The sequence below is a fragment of the Labrus mixtus genome, chromosome 14 (assembly GCF_963584025.1).
Source record: "Labrus mixtus chromosome 14, fLabMix1.1, whole genome shotgun sequence".
Classification (NCBI taxonomy): Eukaryota; Metazoa; Chordata; class Actinopteri; order Labriformes; family Labridae; genus Labrus; species Labrus mixtus.
This window is the reverse complement of record NC_083625.1, coordinates 14,574,805-14,597,801: the sequence shown is the minus strand read 5'-3', so window position 1 is coordinate 14,597,801 and position 22,997 is coordinate 14,574,805. Positions and strand designations below refer to the sequence as shown.

Below are 22,997 nucleotides of genomic sequence, written 5' to 3'. Positions count from 1 at the left end.
ACCAAATTGACATCTGAGCATTAACATATTTTTCTAATCGGTTGTTCTGTTGAACCTAAAGCATGGTGTACGTTTTGGAAATCACAAGATAAATAAAACCCTCCTTGGTGCCCATTGCCCACATACTGTACCTGTACAATTGTGTGCCACAAGTGGGTCTTGGGCCAATATACAACAAAAGACCACACTTCAGTTTTGATATTTCATATGTTAAGTCTGACACTCAGATATGTGTTGTCTTCACTGATGGAAAGACTGTCATGTTTTGCTGGCAGCTCTGAGGTTTTATTACTAAGATACATAACGGTGATACGTAATAGACGTGATGCAGTGGCCGTTTCTAGCGTCAGACTCGTACTGCTTTTTATTCATTATACCATCCAAAGCAAATAAACTGCACTTCATGCTACATAAAATGCCAGTGTCATTTCATCCAAGTCAGTAAGCTTTTAATAACCCAGGGTAAATCTATGCCTGTACTGGACCTATGCCGTATTTTTCTTTCCACGAGAGGGCGCCAAAGGCCAAAAATGTGTTAACTAGGAAAACTGTATATAAATAAGGACTTCTTAAAGGACTAATAAACATGTAGCATGCACTTCTGTCTAAACTGTGCACTGTGTATTACAAATACTGAAAAGTTCCATCCATAACACTGAATCAAATTATTATTAATGTATTTCCTGTTTCTGTGAAGGTGGTACATTGAGCAGTCAAACTTGTTACAGTCGGTGTGTGAACCTATGTGTTTTGTCTAAACGGGGGCTCAGCAGTCATCCAGTCAAATCAATCAAACCACTGCCAGTCCCTTTCACCCCACACACGCGGGGCGTGGCGCGGTCCCTGCCGGGAGGAGCCGGGGGCTGGCGGGGGGTTCATTTCTCCCACACACAAAGGAGAGGAAACAAAACAAAGCCAGGAAGCCTGACATGAACCCGGAGTTCACTGCGTCTACTGTAGCCTGCTCTCATCCAGAAAACAGAAGCGTTGACTTGCCTGTGCCTGCTTTTTTTTGTTTTTTTTTTACCAGTACCTTCCCTCTCCTCCGCCCTATTCTGCCGCTGGGAGAGAAGAAATTAGCACCTCGAAAGTGTACGCGCATTTTGAGAGAGATTCTTGGATTCATGTGCTGAGTCAGCTGACCCCCCCCCACCCCCCCTCTGTCGTGATGAACGGGAGTCAATGCAGCGCGGCGGACAGTCCGGTGGTCGGTGTCCCGTCCTCAGTGGAGGGTCTGCCGCCGCTGCCCAAAGGCCTGAGCGGCATCCTGAACTCCAGCGGCGGCTCGTGGCGGGACATCGAGAAGGTACACAGCAAGAGAGCGCGCATCCAGGCCGACATCAGCAGGGGAGGCGTGGACGCGCCGCACGTCAACAGCAAGCCTTGCGGACTGGACGCCGCTTTGGCTTTACTGCGGAAAGAGATGGTGAGCAGGGGCGGTGTCCAGACTTCGTTGACTGGGGTGGCATGAAGTTTGTGGGTGCCCACACTTTCTACACTTTCTATCCCCGCTAATTATATGTAGGCCTAGGCTATTAATAAGTAACAGCATGGCAAACAAATACATCACCTTTGATTCTTTAGAGAGTCAAAAACCAATATGTGCAAAGCAAAGTCACAATTTACAGAACTTAGAAAATTGCATGCTTGCATACTTGTTTAACTTGCAAAAATCCCTTCATTGGCAAGTAAGTCCATTGCAGGTTAGACTGTATGCACAAGTTTATGGAAAAAGCAAAGAATGTAAAGTATTGATTTACAACTGCAATAACAGAAAACCACCAGCAGCCTCTTGAAACCAGCCAGAATAGTTGACTTTAACTGGGTCCCGTCTCTGATTAGGCAAATAGACAATCTTATGCTGCATTCATGTGGTGTCGGACCCAACGGAAAAACGAGTTTCCGAGTTGTAAAATGCACATGAACACCTGCTCAAGTCGGAACAACAACTCGGAAACTCAGAAAAGAATTAGGTGCCCGACTTGACGTCAGAATCGTCATCACATAGAGGGCAAAATATGTTTTCTTAATGTTAACAATTTTGTTTTTATTAATTCACGTATTGCACATGAACTTTTTGCTCAAATATAACTTTTAACAATTACATTTCACAGATATTCTTCGTAGCATCAACGCTGTTTTTTGCTTTTGTTACAACATTCCACCTTTCCGAACTGAAATCACTTGAACATCTTGGACCACCCGAGCAGCACATGAATGCAGCATTAGATTTGGATTTTGGGGTGGCACATAGGGTGGCCAATCAGATTTCAAGGGGTGCACATGCCACCCCTGGCCACCCATCTGGACACGACCCTGATGGTGAGGTGCTTTTGTCTGATGGTGTCTGGTGTCCAAATAGCAAAGCTATACAAGGAAATCATGGAATGCACTTTCCTGCTTCCACAAACTCATTTCTTAAGCCATCATTATGAAATACATTTCTAAATAATGTACTTGAGGTCCTCTTGAAGCTTAGCTAAAACTGCATCAAATCAGTGAAAAAAGTTTGCTCAGGTGTGCAGATAAAGATCATTAACCATCTCCAAGGTTAATGTAAGATTTCCTTTAAATATAGGCTACAAAACGGTCCAACCTGGTAAGAGTCATTATATAAATCCTGATATAAAGTACTGTTGCACTGGGACTTTTGTGTTTATGTAAAGATATAAAATATGCAATAATGTGTTTCTTAGCAGAAGTAGTTGTGTACTAATACATGTTTCTTGTAGTACTGAGTAACAGCACTCCCTTTTGTGTGTTTTTGTTTCAATCATGTAAGGCCAGAATTTGTGTTTTGTGTTTTGTGTGCAACAGGTGGGTCTGCGCCAGCTTGACATGTCTCTGCTGTGCCAGCTGTGGTCTCTCCAAGAGGCGATCCAGGACTACAGGGGCTCCTCGCTTCTGTCTGAGGCCTCTTTAAGTGCTTATAACGGGGATTCTGAAGAGGAGGAGGAAGATGAGGAGGATAGAGGAGTTCTCTTACAGCCGCCATCCTCCTTGTCTGTGCCCCAAGCCATCAGCAACTCCAGGGACCAGTGGATCAAGGACTCCTTTCATATCCCCTGATAATACATACAGTCATATGCACCATGCTGCAGCAACGTGATTATAGTGTCCAAAATTGGATATCTATTTCTTGACTTTTTAGCCCATGTGCTCTAGTTTATATTCTATTTTTCTCTCATCCGTATTTATTCTTTCAGCACAACTTCTTACTGGTTATCTTTTGATTTGAACACTTAAATGCAAAATCAGTGCCCGGTTTATAAAAGTCATCTTTCATTTGCTTGACATTTGAGGTTTGAAGAAGATTACAAGATTTCATATGTGGCCTTTTCAGAAGCAACCATTTTTATTTTCAAGTCTTTGCTCCACTGGATCTTTTTGTTGTTCTACTTGGGTTTTTTTTTTTTACACTCCAGCTATGTAATGGTTGGCAGAGGATGTAAAGTAAGTAGTTAAACTCTACCTGTTGATATATAGTTTTGTGGTATGTCAAAGGACAGAAAATCATTTGCTCTTAATACAAGCTGTTAACTGTGTGCTCATTACCATCTAAACTTATTTCTCTGTGCAGCAGAGATGGTTTAAAAAATCTAGTTCTTAGTATTAGAACAAAAGTACCCACTGCCACAAACCTGTACTAATCTATATGTGTATACTTGAATTAAAGGCAATAGAAGGATTCTACTGCAGAGCATGACCAACAGGGGGCACACTGTTTCCAGTGGAGCGCTCCCTCCTTCACCCCTTAAGACCGCCTTCTCCTCTGCGGTCCTGTTTGAAGCAGTCCAGTGGGGGAAAACCATTTGCTGTGGAGGTAGCAGGAATGAAGGGGGTCGACTAGTGTGTGGACAGTCTCATGCTGTTCTCTATTTATAATGAACACATGTTGGGGTTATTGTTAGAATCTCTCTGGCGGTCTAGCAGAGATAAACTGCATGTGTTTGTTAGCTCTTCATTTAATGATCATGTTTTTGTGAATTTGTATTTATAAGTGACAGACAGTTTTATACATGTCTTCTCTGCCTCGCTTTTCTTTTCTTTGTTGTCATCTTTTGTATATGGCTGTTATTATCACACCACACTGTTACTTCGGGTAGGGCAATTGTGCACTACAGTGAGTGATTATTAAAATAAGTAGAGGTTAGACTGGAGGTAAGCACTGTTGGTGCCATCAGGCATAGCTGGGAAAGCCAATGATGTGTTTAAGGGCGGAGGTTGCAATAGAGTTTACTGAGGTCTGGAATACAGAAAAATAATGATTCAGATGTAAATATTTACTCATAACCAATGTTGTAACTAATCATTTATTGTCTGAAGACCATACAGTAAAGACTCTGCAACCGACAGCCAACTTTTTTAAGTTTCCTGTGTAACCAGCGATTAGCAAGGAAAGACTTTCAGCCACTCATTTGTTTTCTGCTTTCACTCTTCAGCCTGACAAGCGACTTAAGAAACCTAGAATGGAACAGGAGTTGAGTGATTCTTATTAAAGCAGACTGCCAGCTGAACTTGAATGAAGATATCTGTTTATTAAATTAAATACAACTCAGTCGCTGACCGATGATTGCAAAAAGGTTCCTTTTATTACATTACAGCCTTTGTGTAGCCTTTGTGTTTTGCCTCGTTTCCTCTCCACACCGACTTGTCCTGCACATGACTACCACCTGTTGAAAAGCAGGTGGAGGATACTACTCAGACCACGGACAGAAACCAGACTGCCGCCTCCAAAAGCAGTGTCATCTTCCAACTGATAGAGATGAACTTTTTCACCCCACTGCCTTAAGCATTCACTTAATTGACTGCTGAAGTTAATTTCCTGTTAAATCTTTGCTCCCAAAACATATTAAAACACACACAGGGATGTCAGCGGATAAATCGACTCATCAACTAGTCATTTAGAATATACACAACATAGAGTTGAGTAAGTAATAGTGGACATCCGAATACTGGACACACAATGTAATATTAAACCGCTCTGAGTCATAGTGGCGTTGCCCCCCCCCCCACCCCCTCCTCCACCAGCTGCCTCTGTCCATCCATCCATCCCTGTTCCCCCACCTAAAAATACACTCCTGCTCTCACTGAGGAAAATCCCTGTGCCTTGACCTAGCTTGAACACACTCACACACAAACACTGACACGACTCGGTTGGCACTCTCCATGGAAACTATTCCTCTGCAGTTTACTGGATGTAACACTTTTTTTTTCTGTTGGAGCTGCATGGATGACACGGCTGCGTGTCATGACGTCATAACTATGAACTCAATTTAAAGTAAACAACAGGCATCATGTGTTTCATGCCAGTTGTATGAATACACCCTTCATGGTTTCCTGTAGGAGCTCTTGAGTTTTTAGAGCTGACTCAGTGAAAGAGTCAGATAAGCCTGATCCAGTGACATAGACAGTCAGGATCAAAGTCTGTAGGTAGGACTGAAGGCTGTCACCTCAGTACCTTAACTCGTTCCCTTTAACCAGCAAGATAAAGAAGTTTGCATATACTGCTGCATCATTAGTGCACTCTCTTTTTGCATATCCTGTCTCAGTCACTCACTGCCTGTCTCTCTCACGGAAGGAGGGAGGGTGAACTAACCAGCTGTATACTTATATTAGCTACGAGGCTTGACTAAACGGTGCACCATGTGGATAAGTGAGAGAGGTGGTCACTGAGCTCGTGCAGTTGTTTGGTTGAAACTTAAGCTTCATATCAGCCGACAATTTGAATGACAGCGAGCAGGGCGGACTCGGTTCCTCTTTAACGCTCTCATCATATAGCCTAACAACCAGGCCCGTACTTCTTTTTTTCAGGGCTTTCTGTTCCGCGACATTTCTCATCTTTTCCCGTGAGCGTCATTAAACTTGTTGCCAATGAGCGCAAGTCGCAGCTTGTGTGAAGTTCATCATCAGCCCATCATCAGAGAAGGCTACAGCAGAAGAAGAAGAAGAAGTAGCGGACCATTTAAGGGACTGTAACACCGGGGGGGGGAAAAGTTTATTTTTCCGTGGGAGGAATACGGTCTGTTTCGTATATTTGTCGTTAGTTTTCAGTTTTTATTTCCCCGGAGTGAGCCATGACTTCTGTGTGGAAGAGACTTCAACGAGTCGGTAAAAAGGCGTCAAAGTTTCAGTTCGTTGCGTCTTACCAGGAACTCGTGTTGGAGTGTACCAAGAAATGGTGAGTTTTGAAATCACTTAGTCCGATATGAGAGTTTCTCATTGTCTTAGACGAGGGGTCGTTGAGTTTGTTATGAGGCCAGTTATTATAAGACTCCACGTTTACTCATGTTTTGGGGTTTTCCGCCGCACTGAGAAGGTGGGGGTACATGTGCTCAGCTGTTCCGGAGTGATTGTGGGTTCGATTCCCGACTCCGCCTATCGACAAACAAGAGGAATTAATGGCAACTTCCTCTCCAACATGTAGCCTTATAGGCCTATTTTAGAGAAGAAGTTGTCAATAGTATAAATAAACTATCGATTAGTTGATGAATATTGTAGCCTATTAGGCTACTTGCCAAATATGATAATGATTGATCAATAGGTTTGAAGAACATGAAGTTCAACATTCTCCTATTTGATCTTCTAAGTTGTAATTACCAAATTAAAAGGTTCCTTAACTTCAATGGACAGTAAACCAGGTTATGTATCTCTCGGTTGTCGACAAAGCTGGACATCTTGGAGTCGCCATCTTGGGCTTTTGGAAACAATTACAATTTTCCTTTTCCTCCTTTATTTATTTATTTATATTTTACCCAGCATTGAGAAACTAATCAACAGATTCCTCAGCAATTATTATTATTTTAATAAAATAAACACAGAATGAAGCACTTGGTAGGCTGCGTTCAGTTAAAATGTAAGATAAAATTCCAAGTTACTCTCTTTTTAAGTAGTTAGTAGTAGTAGTAGTTTTTTTTTTAACTTTTGTTGTGTTAGCATGTTCATGTAAAACTTCAAAACAATCTGCAGTTTGCTCCAGGATCTTGTTTTTAAAGTCTAGGTCTTTTGAACTATACCATCACAATTAAGGTATTTTTTTACTTTGTCAAAATGAAGTGTTTTTTTGTTTCAGCTTTTGTTTGTCGCTGGATAATGTGGATGTTTATGATTACCTAATTTTACATCATAGTAGGCCTATGTATACACACATAAGCTGGTAGTTACTGATGATACATTTATCTTAAGTTTAACATAAGTCACCAATATCTTCAGATATAACCACAATAGTTTAAACTCACTAACTGATAGTAGCGTTTTTGGGCTTCCCCCTCTTGTGAAATCCCTGACATGTCTTAGCCTACTAAATATTTGGGTGTAGGCCAGGTGATGCAGGATGGCTCATCATGCAGCTGTGACGCAACAATGACTAGAACAAAAATACATCAATCTTATAAGGGAAAAGTGGGAAGTACTGTTACATTCACTTACTGGAGCCATTTATTCTTTCTTTTTCAAAGACATTACTGATATGTCTTTTAAATGTGCCTACATGCCAGTTAGGCCCACATTTCACATTCCTATCTCTCTAGATTGAAGTTGGAATAATGACATAAGCGCCTTGTCAGCAGAATGATAAGAAACATAGATTAGTTCTTTGATCCTGTAATGACTGAAGCCACACGTCAATAAAGTTAGAGATTTTGATCAGCGACAGGGAGCTTGCGTTGTGTGATTTAGAAAGAGAGACAACACCCACAGTCTGACGAAATCAGAGTTCAGAAGTCTGCAGCAGTGTGTTGTTCAAACAGTATTAAACCAGAGAGGAGAGGAGGAAATGAAGAAAGACCTGTGATTAATTCAACGTTTCAGTCATGTTACTGTACTGTTTTTTCTTCTTCTTAAAGACACCAGCCTTTAATTCTTAAGTGATTAAACTCTGTATTCTTTAAAAATAGTATGACAGTCTAAGATCAAACATCAGAGTGGCCACGTAGAGGGTTGTAAATGACTCTGATGTATCATGTTTGTGTTTGTGGGTTTCTAATTTAGTGCTTTCATTTGAGACCATTGGTTTTTTCACCCACACAGACGTGTTAGTGAGAAGACTATACTTACAGAGTATGTGAGGATAACAACTGCAACTACACTTCTAAAAGTTCACTTACAATGATGTATAAGTATTCAACAAGAGTATTTGATATCTAAAACAGTTCAAATCTATATTTCTAAAATAACAGTGTGTCATATGACTCATAGTGGCGAACTTAGAGAATTAAAACCTAAATATGCAGCTCCCTTTAGTTTTCTGCTTTCCAGTGAGTTTAGCTGTTAGTTCTGCAATGTATCCTTTTTTTAACTTCACGTTTTCAAAGCATTATTTTCATTTTCAGTATCACTCTAAACACATATCTTATACTACCTGATCGTCATCAAAGAGGAAATAGACACTGCTGCCTACAAGATGGCGAAAACAGCCAAGTGTTAAAGTTAAGACGGATATGTATTTCCATTTGAAGGTGGAGGAGACCAAAAACAGAGCAAAGAGAGCATGAATATCGGACTGGCATTTCCCTGAGGAGCACATGTTGGACCTATGTTTGTACTTGCTGGATGTGTGAATAAGCACCACTGACAGAGCAATGTCACTGTTACAGCATGTTGCCACTGCCATCCAGCAGCCAAAATAAACCTGTTAATGTGGGTTGAAGTGTTATTAAAGGCAGTATCATCTTGATAGTACAACACGAAGACCAAGAGCTCCTGAAAGATATTCTCCATCGCATGTAGCTCTAATAGATAAGAAGGAAAAGAGGGGCCAAAGATAAACAGGGCGGGCGGTTTGTGTATGACAGCTGTCAAAAATGATAAAGTGACAGAGACAGTAGAGTGTCACCAACACAATTAAAGACTTAGAAACAGAACAATTCTTAAAGTAACACTTGGAGTGCCTCATATGCCATAAACACAACATCATATATTTGAACGTGTGAACACATATCATATGTTCTGCTGTCAGCTGCGGCTCATAACCATTGTCCTCTGAATAACAAAGCATCAATCACTATTTTTTTAATTACACGTTACTAAGCTGTATTACAGCCCAAATGTTGGCCTGCATAAAACCACCATTGTTACAGAGCTCAGTGATGCGTGAGATATGTTTGTGCTTTCTGTACTTTCATTTCTCCTCTTATTTTTATTGTTTAACTCAACGTCCTCCTCACCCTCCTCATACTCATGTCAGGCTATTTCTGACGCCACTCCTGACCCCCTAACACACATATCAAATAAACACATGTATAAACACACAGCCTTCATTCTCAAACGCTCGAGACAACATGCACCATCTATAAACCATTGCTGTTGATATTCTATTGAACAAGTCGGCTGTCATGTGAGTTATTTTTGTGCACTGATGTCTTTTTCGGGGTCGTATGTGTTCGTTCATTTGTGATGGGGGTTCTTTCTTCCTGTAAAGAGGCACGCCCCACATTCAGGCGATCACATGACTCCACAGTCTCCAGCCTCACTTCCTGTGCAGCAGAGGACTGAGAAAAACACAATGGAAGCAAATACACACGTGTTACAAACACACACAGGCACATATTAAGAGGACAGGCACAAATGGTTACACGCACACTTTAAAATGAATAAGCAACAACACACACACATGCTGTAACACAAAATTACAGGTTTGCGTATACAGATGAATAAACCTAAAAATACAGCTGGCACACACACATACACACACTTCACATCAGTTTTTTTTATCTTTGACTCAGGCAAAATTTTTCAGCAGTTAGAGTCATGAGATCTTCATTTAGACCATGTGTTCTTTTTGTGTTTACTTACTTTGGTATATTTAAAGGGAAGCTTGGTGGATGCTCAACCAGCTTTGAAGTGTGGGTTGTTAACACATGGACAGTGTTAAATTTACCTGCAGCCATTCACCTCCTGTTTACTTTTGCCTGCTACTACTTTTTGAGCAGAGGAGAACCCCATGCCATTTTCCTCAGTCTCTTAAATAATATAGCACTAATATTATATTATTATAAATGTTTTGTCTCTCTGCTGCTCAGAAAGCCCAGCTTTATGCAAAGACAAACTCTCCAGAGGTTAAATGCCCCTTTAATGAGCATGGTAACCATTATTACTTCTTTCAAGATGTCACTTCTATGTTTTGACTGATGTCTGTATGTCTTCTTAGGCAACCAGACAAGCTAAGGGTGGTGTGGACAAGGAGGAACAGACGCATGTGCTCCAAGGTGAAACCCCTGCAGAAACCACAGACATACAAACACAAAAACAGAAGAACACACAAAGTCTCACCATGTCGTTTGCTTGCAGCTCCACAGCTGGCAGCCTGGAATCAAAAACCCCTACAGAGGCATGGTGGTGTGGCCTGTCCCCGAGAACATCGACATCTCTGTTACACTTTTCAAGGTACAAAACCAGAGCGCATTGTTTACATTCTACTGAAACAAACAGTCCAAATACGGAAGAAGACCAAAAGGAAGAGAAAGTGTAATACAAGAAGAGACTTCCATACAGGGCACTGGATTGGTTCATTATTATGGACATGTGTGAGCGGCATTTACCACCAAGCGAACAAAAATGAGGGGAAATAATGTTTCCATGTGTTATTCTATATGGGCTTATTGCAGTGTACAGCAGCTGAATTATCCATAAATTGTAGTTTATTTTCATGTTTTGTTGCCATGGTGCGCCACTTTGGTTGCATTTATGAGTAATGGTTTATATCTATTATATAGAAACAGTTTATGAATAAAAATGAAAAACAGAACAGAAATGTATCAGCAGATATGTAACACACCTGAGCGTATGTACAGGTAAGATGTTGGAAAGTTAAAGTTATGAAATAGAAATAATATTAAGTTGTACAACCATGCATTCATTAGCAACAGCAACTTTTACAAAGGGATGGATATTACAGCAGACACAGTTTGATAATAAAGAATAATGACTGTTTATGCTCAACCCTGTAGGAGGTCAATGCTGACGAGTTTGAGGACAAAGAGTGGACCTTTGTCATTGAGGGTGTAAGTATCTCTTCAATACTTGTCTTAGGATCTTTAGTGGTTAGTGAACCCAACCTTCTTGTTTATTAATTAAATATACAGACGGAGTGTAAAAAGTGTAATATGTTATGCTGCCTCATACTAGTAATCCACTAGATTTCAGAGAACATGCTGTTCTTTTCACTTGTGCTTATTGATTACTGTTTGGTAAAGTTTACTTGAAAAATATAGGATGAATTTGTAAAATGTGATCATATGAACAATAATGATTTATCTTTGACATGGACTACTTTCGTTTTTGTGAATCTTAAAACGAAACCGATACCTTAATCACATTTTCTTCCCCTTATACTTTTGCAGTTTTGTTAATTTCGTATGCAGGACATACTCACATTTAAGATTATCTGAATATGCCTCTGTATATGTGTCCGATATGCCTCCACAACCTCTGATTTTCATTTTTTTTTTAATTTAATATGATCCAAAATGTGACCATTTAAAGGAAAACAAGGGTCATCGTAAGGTGTTAGCATCAGCAGACATCAATCTGAAGCGGTTTGCCAGTCCGACGCCAACGCAGATTGACCTGGAGCTAAAGCTGAAGCCACTGTCTGTCAAAGTGGTGGATGCCTCGCTCAAGCTGTCGCTGTCCTGTGTCTTTGTTCGGGAGGGCAAGGCCACGTGAGTTATTTTCCTCTATGTCTTACTGCTGCAGTAGTTACGCCAGGTTTTTATATTGTGAAAAGTGTGTTTCAAGTTATGATGTCATGTTTTTTATGATTTTTATATAAATAAGAAAAGCTGCCAAACATCTGTCCTCCACATCTGTCCTCCACATCTGTCCTCCACATCACCAATCACAGTTTGAAAGTTCAGCTCTCTTCTGTATTTGTGTGAAGTTTTTCCTTGTTCTGTGACCTTGTTCCTCAGTGATGAAGACATGCAGAGTCTTGCCAGCCTGATGAGCGTCAAACCGTTAGATATAGGAAACATGGATGACTTCAACGAGAGCGATGAAGAGGAGGATAAGAAGTCTGTCACTGCTGCAGGTGGGTGACTCACATAAACACCGCTTCTCCTTCCGATCTTTACTATAAATTACTTCTCATCTCATCAACACTCTCTTCCTTCATCCCTTCCTTCCACCATCTTTTTTATATCTTTGCTTCTTCTGCTCCCCTCCTTGCAATTTTCTTTCTGCTGCAGCAGTTCCTCACATTCTTGTTCGCCCAAATCGCCCCGCCCCCCCTCCACCTGACAAGAGAAACTCCACCGGGCCCTCTCTTCCAGCCTCAGGTAGCTTTCTTCGTCTTGCCCTTCATTTCACCCGCTCTCTTTGTTTGTTTCTCTTTCCTTAAAGGAGGAGGTATGAAACAGTCGTTATTGGCATTCTCATTTTATATAACACTGTTTCACACTCCCATGCCATTTGTTCTGCATACCACATATCTCACCATTACATGCTACTGAGGAAAAGCTCCAGCTGAAACATGTAACATAAATGTCAGCGTGTCTGAGGGACATTAATGTTCAAAGAAAATTGTGTGTGACAGCAGCTCAAATCCCAGTAAATCGTTCATGTTATGTCCCCACATGTGACACATGTTCACAGTCATTTCTGAATGCTATGACTGCATTTACTGAACATCTGTGTAGTCCAAAACACTTTTTACCCATATATTTAAAGTTTCCCAGAATGTACTCATAAAGAACATTGCCGTCTTGCCTGCTGCTTCTACAGTATGTATTGGAGGATTGTTTAATGTTGTTTAATGTGAGTACTGATCAGCATTTATCTGGGGATTTATCCAGATGATTTAAAAAATGTAATTTTAATCTGCAGAAGAGTGAAGTAATACAAAACTGTGCTAAGGAAACTATACATCAGTACATATACATACATGCACTGACTTACTTTCCAACACTGGTGTGCACAGATTTACAGCTCATCACAGCTCCATATGTTGTCTGTGGTGTCACTCAAACAAGAGATTCTTGTGATTAACAAGATTGATCTTCATGACGGTTGCACCATTAAGCATCATGGGATCCCAACAGTAATCAAATTCTGACCAACATTTCATTTTCATTCTTAACTCATGTCTTTTTCCTTCTGTCTGTTTTATCACTTCTCCTTTTACAAAATTCCGCTTTCATCCATGCATCCATCCATCCACTCATCCAGCCTGTGGAGGTGATGGCGGTCCTGCTGTCCATTCTCGCCCTCCTCTACCATTCGCTCCTCGCCCCTCTCCTCGCCGCAGTCGACACTCCTTCACCACCACTCCTGTTCAATCAGAGATCCAAGCTTCCCCTGGCCCATCCCCTCAGCCCTCCCCCAGATCCAAGCATAAAAAATCAGCCGACTCTCTTCCCCATGACACCCCTACTTCAACTCACCCATCTCCTTATCCTCCAAGCTCCCAGATCACACCAGATACTCCCTCCTCTGTCCTGCCTCCCTCTAAAGAGGCTACTACATATCCTTCATCGCCAAAATCTTCCGAGACACCTTCTTCCCAAAACACTTCCGCTTCCATTCATCTTCAATCTCTCATATCAGAATCTGTGTCTGTTTCTTCTGCAACATCCTCTGCTCCTGTTCCTACCCTTTCAAGCACCTCCTCTAAACTATCCATGGAAACCTGTCTCACCTCATTTACTCCCAAACCCCCCTCCCCCGCTTCGTCATCACCAGAGAATATATCTCCCTCCACCACATCTCCCCAAAAGTCTTCTCTCACTGTAACCCCGACTACCACCACCACGACTATGATCCATAAGACTGTCTTTACTACCTCCCAGCATCCCAAATCCAAACCCACCCTCACCTCTGAGCCCCCATCTGCCCACCCCCCTCTCACCCAGAGCCTCTCTCAGCCCCCCTCCCTGCCCAGAATCTTCCAGTCAGGCTCAGGAAAAGGTATCAACAGGCCGCTGCATGGTGCATGCTTTCCACTAACTGATTCCTCATGTGTGGTGGTTTTATCTTGTTTTCCGCATGATTCAACTCCATGAACATGTCACTTTACATGGTCTAATAGATAACTCACTTAACCAATAATGCACAGTATGTGGTGTGTTTTAAAGGAGGTCCAAGCTTGATCTGGTTGTCATGAGTGAAACATGTGAACAGTGGGTCATAAAAAGAGGACAAATGAAAGTCCAGAAGGCATGGGAAACATCATATGAATGTTCTTAAGATTTTTTCACAACATGAGGACGGTGAATTGTATCCAAAAGTTAGACCAGTCCATTTCCAATTAGATTTTTAAATCTTGTTAAAACAATGGCATATGACATAACATAACTTAATGTGTTGTTACACAACTTAACAAAGTAAAAAGGTTTATGGCAGCACTGACTGAATCTTATTAACAACCACTATCCCAAACCTCCCAAATCAATTAAAAGTCTTTATTTGCATGAAAGATTCAGGAACAATTTTCCCCAAGCATTAAAATAAAATAAGATAAAATGTTTTGTCAATACAGAACGGTAAATATAAGACTCAAAGATTTCAGAATAACTGCAGCTACAACTACAGTACACACTGTATGTATAGACCCAGAAATGTTCAAGTCAGCAGTGTGTTTTTTTGTCTTTCTTTTCTTCAAATGTGAGCTCAGAGGAATTTAAACAACAAGATTGGTTTTATAGCCTCAGTTCCATTATATCCATGAATGTTTCCTTTGACTAGACAATAGCCAGGACAAGGTTGACTAGCACAGCTGGAAACTTTTAGCTTTTTATCCTGCTCTTAAACCTATTCAAAATTTAATTTAGCACAAAATCATGCATTAAAACTGCCCTGGACCACCACACCTGGTGTAAATACCCTACTTATCTATCCATACTTCACAAAAAAAACAAATAAAACTGTAAATTAAGATATACTGTAAAACATAACTGATCAAAAGCTTTGAACAAACTCTTATTCTACACACTTTTTTAACTCTTACATACACATCATAAAGAGACATGAGTGAATTACAAAACCAATGTTTTAAAGTAGTAGACAGAAGGAGAATTCAGCACTGAATTGCTTTATTTATGATATTTCAGGGATAGCTTCTTGATATCTTTAACAATTATAATCGTTTGACTGGAAATATAAATAGAGCCAAACTTTGAAGCAGTAAGTTTCTCGTCCCAGCTGACACTGCAGCAGGAGTGTTTGTTCCTGGCAGATAAAAATCACTCAAGTGCTTTAATTATAATCAAAAAATGTTTGGTATACAGTTAGTGTTCCCGTTTCATCCTCTGCTACTCGCTGGTAATAAAATACTTTCTTTTTATTCCTCTTTTCACTTCGCTTCCTACCCTCCTCTGTTCTTCTCAGTTCCTGTTTCCCTTCAGCGGCGCCCCCCAGAGGCTCAAATTACAGATGATCTCACATCAGTCTCTGGTTTGTTTCTGCTTTGGCTGTTCAGACTGATCCAATACTGATATTCTGTTTAAACCATTCACCTCTCTTTTCTTCCATTCACTCTTTGATGTTCACTCTGATAGGCCGTCCTCACATGTTTAGACCTCAGATTGTCAAGTCTATGGCCCGCCCCTCCTCTCCTTCACCTTTTTCTGCCGATGCCTCTCCTATTGCATCAGCACCGCTTCTCCCCAAATCTCACCCCTCCATCTCAGAGTCAGGTAACAAGCTCTTCCTCTTCTACTGCCTCAGAATCTATAACTATCTATTTTGCTGCTTTCATTTCCTAATTCTGGCTTTTACATCCCCCTCTCTACTTCCCTCAGGTGTTCAGGGGCCGTGGCTAACGTCTGGTGGTGACATCATCCCTGTCCCTCTGCTCAGCACTCCTGACCTTGATGCTCTCTGTGACCCCGTGGCTCCAGCCCTTACTGCCTCCCTCCCATGTTCATCACCCTCTCGTTCTTCCTCTTCACTTTCTACTTCTATTTTATTCTCCTCTCCTCATGCTCAGCTTTCTGTCTCTCCTGCTGCTCTTCCTGTTCAGTTCAGCTCCTGTCAGTCAGGTACACATGCTGAGTAATCAAACAACTCCCTGTCAGGGCCAAAGATATTCTTCTCAAAATGTATCATTTTTAAGCAGTTTTTAATAGAGTAACATCTCAGGAAGTATTCAATTCTGACCTTTCTTTTTATTTATGTAGGGCCAAAGTTTCCCCTCATCCAAGAAGACAATGAAACATCTCCGAGCCAAGACGAGAAATCTCCTCAAAAAAAACCTGCACCGGCAAACATCTTAACATCCAACCATCCTATCAGACCAGACCAGGATTCAAAGACAGCCATCACAGAAAACAAAGCAGAACCAAAGATCAGGTGAGTTCATTGGATGATATCACACAAGCGTTTACATTAAGATGGCTTAAGTTTGGATCCTGAGAGACATGTTTGGCCTTGAATTGCTGTGTGGAGAGTTAATGAACAGACCACAGAGATAAAGAGGCTCCCTGATGACTGGTGGGAAACTGGAGCATTACAGTACTTTGGGGAAACATTAAAGTACCGGTATACAAAATGTGTTTATATTGGCAAAAGTTTCAGATAAGACCAATTTTTTTTTAAAAGCCTAAAAGTTTGAGACTTTTCTTCCTCTTTCTCTTGTGTTGTCTTCAGTAGATCAGTCATAAAAACTAGAAATGCAAATTTTTACAGGTCGAGAATCGAGATGGTCTATGTGCTTGCTATTGCATGATTGCATGAAGTAGAAAAGCTGCTTTTAAGGCTGCAAAATTGACAGTGGTAGAAAGACTCACTTAGCAACTGTTGGTAAAAGAGAAATAACAGTTTTCCAGTGTTTTCAAAGCGGTAAATATGATCCTCCAGCAAAGACACATTTAGCACAGCTTAGCATAAAGAACTTAAATAGACCGGAAGCTGCCGGCCTGGTTAAATCCATAATGTAACAAAATCTACCAATTAGCACCCCATCAACAACATAAAGCTTACTGATCAATGTATTATATCTTGGTTGTTTGGTTCACATTTTACTAAGTCACTTCACCTATTGAAGAGAAAGGTCTACATAAACAAGATAAAACAGGGTCATTATTACATTTAAATGTGCTGGTAGGCAGATTTTTTTGTGAGCCAGACTTGTTGTTTACTGATTACCATTACATATGCTAAGTTTGCTAACCACTGCAAGTGGTAGCTAGCTTCCTATTTCACAAACAAATACTTTACTTTGATTTGACTTCTAACCAAAAGCAGCTGAGAGATTGAGACCACTCTTACATCTGAGGGTTGAATATGGAGCTATAGCTAGTAGATGGTTAGCTTAGCAGAAAACTGTAAACAGGTGGGGGAAAAAGGCTGGCCTTGCTCTGTCCAAAAGTCAATTAAAAGCTCCTGTTTAAGTTAAGTTAATCTTCAACACACTGTTTCTTGGTTGTTTAAGCAATACGAAAACAAAAGTCTAAGTGACTGCACCTGGCAAAGAAATGGGCCGACAATTAACAAAAACAAGATATAAAATGTTGTATATTCAGGTGTGGAGGTGCTAGGTAGGTTGTCTTTGTCTTGCTTAACATGCAAACTGTTTAGCCCTGTTTGCATGTTTTTGCTTGTGATAGCTTCCTTCCTTAACATACAGATATTCAAGTGCTGTTGAACTTTCATCTAACTGTCAGTAAGAAAATGAATATCCACATGTTTTGCAGTACTTAAAATTGTACCTTTTAAGCAGACAGATGTAGCTTAATTTATATTTTTTTTACTATCTCAGTTGTATAACAAAGAGTGCAAAGCTTGCAGCAATATGCTAAGAAGTCTTTTGTATAGATGAGCACATAATATGTGTAAAATTACCCCCAAGCTACCCTGCTAAGTACTGACTGAGGTAATCCTGCTTTGAGTTTCTGATTCATGTGAGGTACACCAACACTTCCTCCATGTCTGTGAATGAAGTGAGAGTCTATTCAATCCCCAGAGGCTTGTGGCCTCATGCTTTTTCTAGGTGTTTGTGCTTCCTTGGTGCTAACAGTTGCAGTGTGTTTCACCGTACCTCCTGGTGAACTGACCTCCCCAGTGTATGGTAATCAAATAATCATCGGTTTTCTAGTTTTGCTCCGAGCCTTGTGTGTTTCCCTTTTTAACCATCTCCTGCACACTCTGCATCATGAAGTCGCACTCATCTCTGGAGCCTGACCTCCTCAATATTTCTTTCCCCTAGTCCTGCACAGTCCCGCTCAGAGCTGATTATAGCCCCACCTCCCCCATGGCCCTTCTCCTGCAGTGAGAGCTCCACCCCTCACCAGCCCTCCACCACTGTTGTCGCAGCCTTTATCACTCCCAAACAGCCAAATGTTCAGGGAGGAACTGATTTGAAAAAAACAACCAGTCAAACAAAGAGTGATATTAGCGTCTTAAAGACTGAAAAGCCGCCTCTGGCAGAGCCTGAGCCTGACTTTGATGACATCATCTTTGAGTCATTTAACCAGAGACAAGTTTCAGGGGGCTTGTTTCTGGATGAAGATGACTCTAAGAGGGATACTATTAAAAGGTGTCCTCAGGGGTGAGTATTTAGATTCTCGGATTAAAACAAAAAAAGATCTAAAACAAAACAATTGATGTTGAAAAATGTGAATTTATTGTGCTGATGGTTTAAAAAACACACAAACACAAACTAGGATTTAAGGAATATTGTTTATCTGTTCTGCAGTCTGGAACAGAAAACCAGTGACATGCCGTCACTGACAGAGCAGTTAGGAGGAGCAGCAATGAAGAAGGAGGATGTGATAAAGGCAGAACAGAAAGAAATCCTCAAAAGACAGGAGGAGGAAAAGAGAAAGAGGGAGGAAGAAGGGCAAAAAAATGTGCTGCTGAAGCAGGAGGAGAGAAGAAAACGTGAGGAAGAAAAGAAGAGACTGTTAGAGGAGGAGAAAAAGAGATTCTTACAGGAGGAGGAGGAGGTCAAGAAGGAGAAGGAGAGGAGGAGGCGGGAGGAGGAGAGGCTCCTGAAGGAGAGGAGGGACAAACAGGAGAAGCTGAAGCAGGAGGAGGAGGAGAAGAAGAAGAAGCAGGAGGAGGTTGAGAGGAGGAAAAAGGAGGAGCAGATGAAACTGCTGGCGCTGGAGGTCGAAAAGGATAAACTTAAAAGGGAGGCGGAGAGGAGAGCCGAAAGAGAAATATTCTTGAGGAAAATGCAGGAGGATGAGGAGAAAAGGATGGAAGAGAGGAGGGTGTTTGAGGAGCAAAGGAGGAGAAGGGAGGAGGAGAATAAGAGGCTGCTGGAAGAGGAAGAACAAAGGAAGATGGAGGAGAAACGCTTGATGGAGGAAAGAGAGAAGGAGCAACAGAAAATTAAAGAGCAGTCTAAGAAAGAAAAGAAAAAGGAGGAGGAGGAGAAAAAACATCTACAGGAGGAGGAAAGAAAGAAAAATGATGCAGAGATGGAGATGAGGAAGAGGAAAGAGGAGGAGGAGAGGATAAAAGAGGAAGAGAGAAAGAAAAAAGAGGCAGAGATGGTGATGAGGAAGAGGAAAGAGGAGGAGGAGAGGATAAAAGAGGAAGAGAGAAAGAAAAAAGAGGCAGAGATGGAGATGAGGAAGAGGAAAGAGGAGGAGGAGAGGATAAAAGAGGAAGAAAGAAAGAAAAAAGAGGCAGAGATGGAGATGAGGAAGAGGAAAGAGGGGGAGGAGAGGATAAAAGAGGAAGAAAGAAAAAAAAAAGAGGCAGAGATGGAGATGAGGAAGAGGAAAGGGGAGGAGGAGAGGATAAAAGAGGAAGAAAATCAGAGAGTACTTAAAGAGGAGAAGGAGAGAGAAGAGAAAAGATTAAAGGAGGAGAAAGAGAAGGAAAGGCTCTTAAGAGAGGAAAGAGATAGGATTGAGAGGAGGGAAAAAGAGGAGAAGAAACGGTTTGAAGAGGTGGAGAAGATGAGGAAAGAGAGACTCTTGAAGGAGCAGAAAGAAGAGGAGAGAAAGCAAAGGGAGGAAGAAGAAAAGAAGAGACGGCTACAAGAGGAGGAGAGAAGGCAGGAGGAGAAAAAAAGAAAGAGGGAAGAGGAGGAGAAGAGACAGAAGGAGGAGCAAGCAGAAAGGAGGAAGAAGGAGGAGGAAGACAGGAAAAAGAGAGAAGAGGAAAAAAAGAAGAAGCTTCTGCAGGAAAAGGAAGACATTGAAATAAAAATGGAGTCCAACAAGTCAGATGAAGACAAGCAGAAGATGAGAACACCGGTTGATGCACCTCCTCCTACTTCAGCCCCACAAACTCCATTTCCCACTTCGCACCTCCCTCCTGCGGCTAAAACCAGTGTTACACCACAACCCTCACAAACTCTCAGCATATCACAAGAGAGAAAGAAGGCTCCTCAGTCAGAAAACAAACTGAACTCTGCCTCCATTGAGCGGTGAGTTACAGCACTGAAACAAAACAAAAAAATACTCTGTGGGTTTATTTTTTGTTTTCCAAACTGAAATATCTGCCACCTGCTTTGTCTTTCTGAAAATTAAATCAACCAATCAACCAATCAACCAATCAACCAATCAATCAATCAATCAATCAATCAACCAATCAACCAATCAACCAATCAATCAATCAATCAATCAATCAACCAATCAACCAATCAATCAATCAATCAATCAATCAGTTTAAAAACATATGTACATTTTCTTCTGATTTTAGAGACCACCCATATTAATAATAATGATGCATTCCCCTTGTGAATGATGACACATTCCCTTGCACTCTAACAATAAAAGCATAGATATGATGTTTATTTTTCGGGACTCTGGCTGTAGTCTTGTGGTGTTTTGATACTTGGGATTAGGCAGTATTACCCATCCCTACTGTATGTATTATTTGATTATAGCTTTCCTTCCACTTCCTTTCTTATTTCTGCTTAGCCTTGTTTGATATTTTTCCACCTGCCCCCTTTTCTTACTTTTTCCTTATGCTCTCTCTCTCCCCCCTTATTCCAGTCTGGGGCAGGCCTCTCTCTTAAAGGAAGGTTCATTGTCAAAAACTGTTGTCCCAGATAAGAAAGTACCTACCACATGTACTCCACCTGGTAGCCCGTCAGGCCTCATTGATCGGCCCTCTGCTCAGGACAAACCCGTCTCATTAGAGGTTGTGACTCTGGTGCCACCTCCACAGAGGCTGTCTGAAGCAGAGGTTCCTCTTTGGAAAGTACTGGAAGTACTGGGAAATGGAAATGAAACCCCTGAAAAATCTCTTGCAAAGGAGGGTGCAAAAGCTTTGTGCAGGGGGTAAGAATGGGGGGAGGTGTGTCTGTCTGCTTATCTGCTTTATCTTGATTTGTGAGCATCTTTGTGTCCACCTGCTTAACTTTTGGTTTTGCATCTTATTAATAAAAACGTATGCTTTTAAAAAGGCAATATAATTAATATGTTTTTCATCTCTTGTAGCTCAAACAGAGAAGATGCTACTGATGAGGACACCCCTGAAAGACAGGAAAAAAGCCCAATAACAATAAAAGACGCAGAAACACATCTCATAGTCCCACCTTCTGTTCAACCTAATGCACCATCAGCTAAAGAAGAGCCCAAAGAGCCAGAAAGACCCAAACAGGAACCAGCAACCTCAAGTGAAGTTTCCCCAAAACCAGAGGGAGCGCGCAAAGCTTTGGCACTGGATCCCCTTCTTCCGTCAAAACCAGAACCAGGGTTGCAGCCGGAACAGGTCCTGCAGCGGACAGGAAGACCACAACAGGAGGGAGTAGATGCCAAGGAACACGTCGATGTCGTGGCTGGTGGTCAGGAGAGTTTGGTCAACAAACAAGAGTGTGAGGCAGAGAAGCAGTTGTGGGCGGCGATGGAGGAGACAACAGCAGAGACAACAGCAGAGACAACAGCAGAGACAACAGCAGAGACAGGAGGGATGGGAAGTAGTGAGAGCAGTGAAGAAAAGGAGGAGAAGCAGGAGGAGGGTGGTGTAACAAGGGGGTGAGTCAGTGTCGTCTGCAGCATGGCATGACATTTTTGCCACATACAGACACAAACACAGACACACCTGCATATTTAACCCACTAACACACCTCTGTTTTGCTGCAGCCTAACCAGTGCTTACTCAATAGTTACAATTAACTCCATCTGATGCTCTTTATCTAAACATCTGGCTTTGCTTTTAGACTGTTATTGAAAAAGGAAGTTATTCGTTTTCTTGTCATACAAGAGTAAACTTTGTGCGTGCTTTCTGGGGTCTGTATCTGTCTGTGTTAGTGTGTTTAGTAGTGACCAGACATGTGCACACACAGAAGCAGATGTGTGTGTTGCAGAGATGCAGACGGAGGCGCCTGCTGGCTTCATGTCAGCAATGGTTGGGGTGTTGTACAGAGGGTGAGTCTCTGCCTGCCTGTCCAGAAAATGATTTGTCAAAGTGTGAAGCATTCTACAAAAACATGTTGTTGTTTTTAAAAATGGAAGCTTGAATGTAGTCTAAATATTTATGATTTGAACTCTTTTTGAGAAGTCAGTAACTAGTCAAATACTATAAAATATCCTTTTTAATGTTGTCCAAAAATAGATGTTTGTGAGCACTCTTTCTCGCTCTTTCTGTTGGTTAAAATATTATATTCTTTGGTTACAGTGAGACAACTAAATGACATAACCTCAGCGTCTGAGAGTGTGTTTAAAAAGTTTACCATGAGACGGATCACTTTGCAAGAAATAATATATATCAGTTCAAAACACTGTGTGTGTTGCTTGCTACGTTTTCCATTACATATAAAATGTGCATGAAGCATATTGCTGTGGAAATTTTAAGTAGAGTGCAGAAACAGAATTATTTTTAATTCCTGCACTGTAGATTGAAAACTATAGTACTTACCTGTACGGTCATAGTATTGGTCACAGTAGTGGATCAACCATTGTTTTGGTCATTTGGCCACACACATATCTGTCATAAGGAATTTGTTTCGTGCGTATTTGTTGGCAAGCTTTTTATCTGAGCTCTCACCTGCATGGCACCAGAAAGTTTTCTCATGGTCCTAATGATGCCAGAGGTGATGCTTAGTTCCAGTTGGCTTCATTGTTTTTTAAACAAGGAAGAGAAAAAAAGTGTAGGGTGGT

The 22,997-nt window shown here is 41.2% G+C and overlaps 2 protein-coding genes across 14 annotated transcripts in view; both read left to right on the top strand.

The window, feature by feature from the left end:
* The first annotated feature begins 73 nt into the window (after positions 1-73).
* Positions 74-4,567, top strand: fam89b (family with sequence similarity 89 member B). The gene is made up of 2 exons (XM_061055241.1): positions 74-1,426; positions 2,818-4,567. Exons 1-2 carry the CDS (start codon positions 1,169-1,171, stop codon positions 3,067-3,069), a joined length of 510 nt encoding a protein of 169 aa, XP_060911224.1. The 5' UTR covers positions 74-1,168; the 3' UTR covers positions 3,070-4,567.
* A 1,141-nt stretch (positions 4,568-5,708) lies between these two features.
* LOC132988090 (EH domain-binding protein 1-like protein 1) overlaps positions 5,709-22,997 on the top strand; it is a 28,458-nt gene continuing 11,169 nt past the window's right edge. For 2 of the 13 annotated variants that reach the window (XM_061055228.1, XM_061055226.1), the window contains exons 1-17: positions 5,709-6,181; positions 10,148-10,205; positions 10,288-10,383; positions 10,947-11,000; positions 11,482-11,660; positions 11,910-12,028; positions 12,186-12,275; positions 13,165-13,902; positions 15,322-15,387; positions 15,492-15,629; positions 15,735-15,974; positions 16,113-16,284; positions 18,140-18,481; positions 18,629-20,317; positions 20,889-21,176; positions 21,336-21,872; positions 22,149-22,265. In XM_061055228.1, coding sequence (XP_060911211.1) covers positions 6,078-6,181; positions 10,148-10,205; positions 10,288-10,383; positions 10,947-11,000; positions 11,482-11,660; positions 11,910-12,028; positions 12,186-12,275; positions 13,165-13,902; positions 15,322-15,387; positions 15,492-15,629; positions 15,735-15,974; positions 16,113-16,284; positions 18,140-18,481; positions 18,629-20,317; positions 20,889-21,176; positions 21,336-21,872; positions 22,149-22,265 — 5,027 coding nt within the window. In that variant the 5' untranslated portion in view covers positions 5,709-6,077. The remainder of the gene's footprint in view (positions 6,182-10,147; positions 10,206-10,287; positions 10,384-10,946; positions 11,001-11,481; positions 11,661-11,909; positions 12,029-12,185; positions 12,276-13,164; positions 13,903-15,321; positions 15,388-15,491; positions 15,630-15,734; positions 15,975-16,112; positions 16,285-18,139; positions 18,482-18,628; positions 20,318-20,888; positions 21,177-21,335; positions 21,873-22,148; positions 22,266-22,997) is intronic. The other 11 variants (XM_061055238.1, XM_061055236.1, XM_061055227.1 and 8 more) reach the window with 10 other exon arrangements.

Excerpts from the sequence above, each read along its gene's own strand:
- fam89b (XM_061055241.1), top strand. The coding sequence starts at position 1,169 with ATGAACGGGAGTCAATGCAGCGCGGCGGACAGTCCGGTGGTCGGTGTC. Across the intron at positions 1,427-2,817 it reads CTTTACTGCGGAAAGAGATG|GTGGGTCTGCGCCAGCTTGA; the intron begins GTGAGCAGGGGC and ends TGTGTGCAACAG.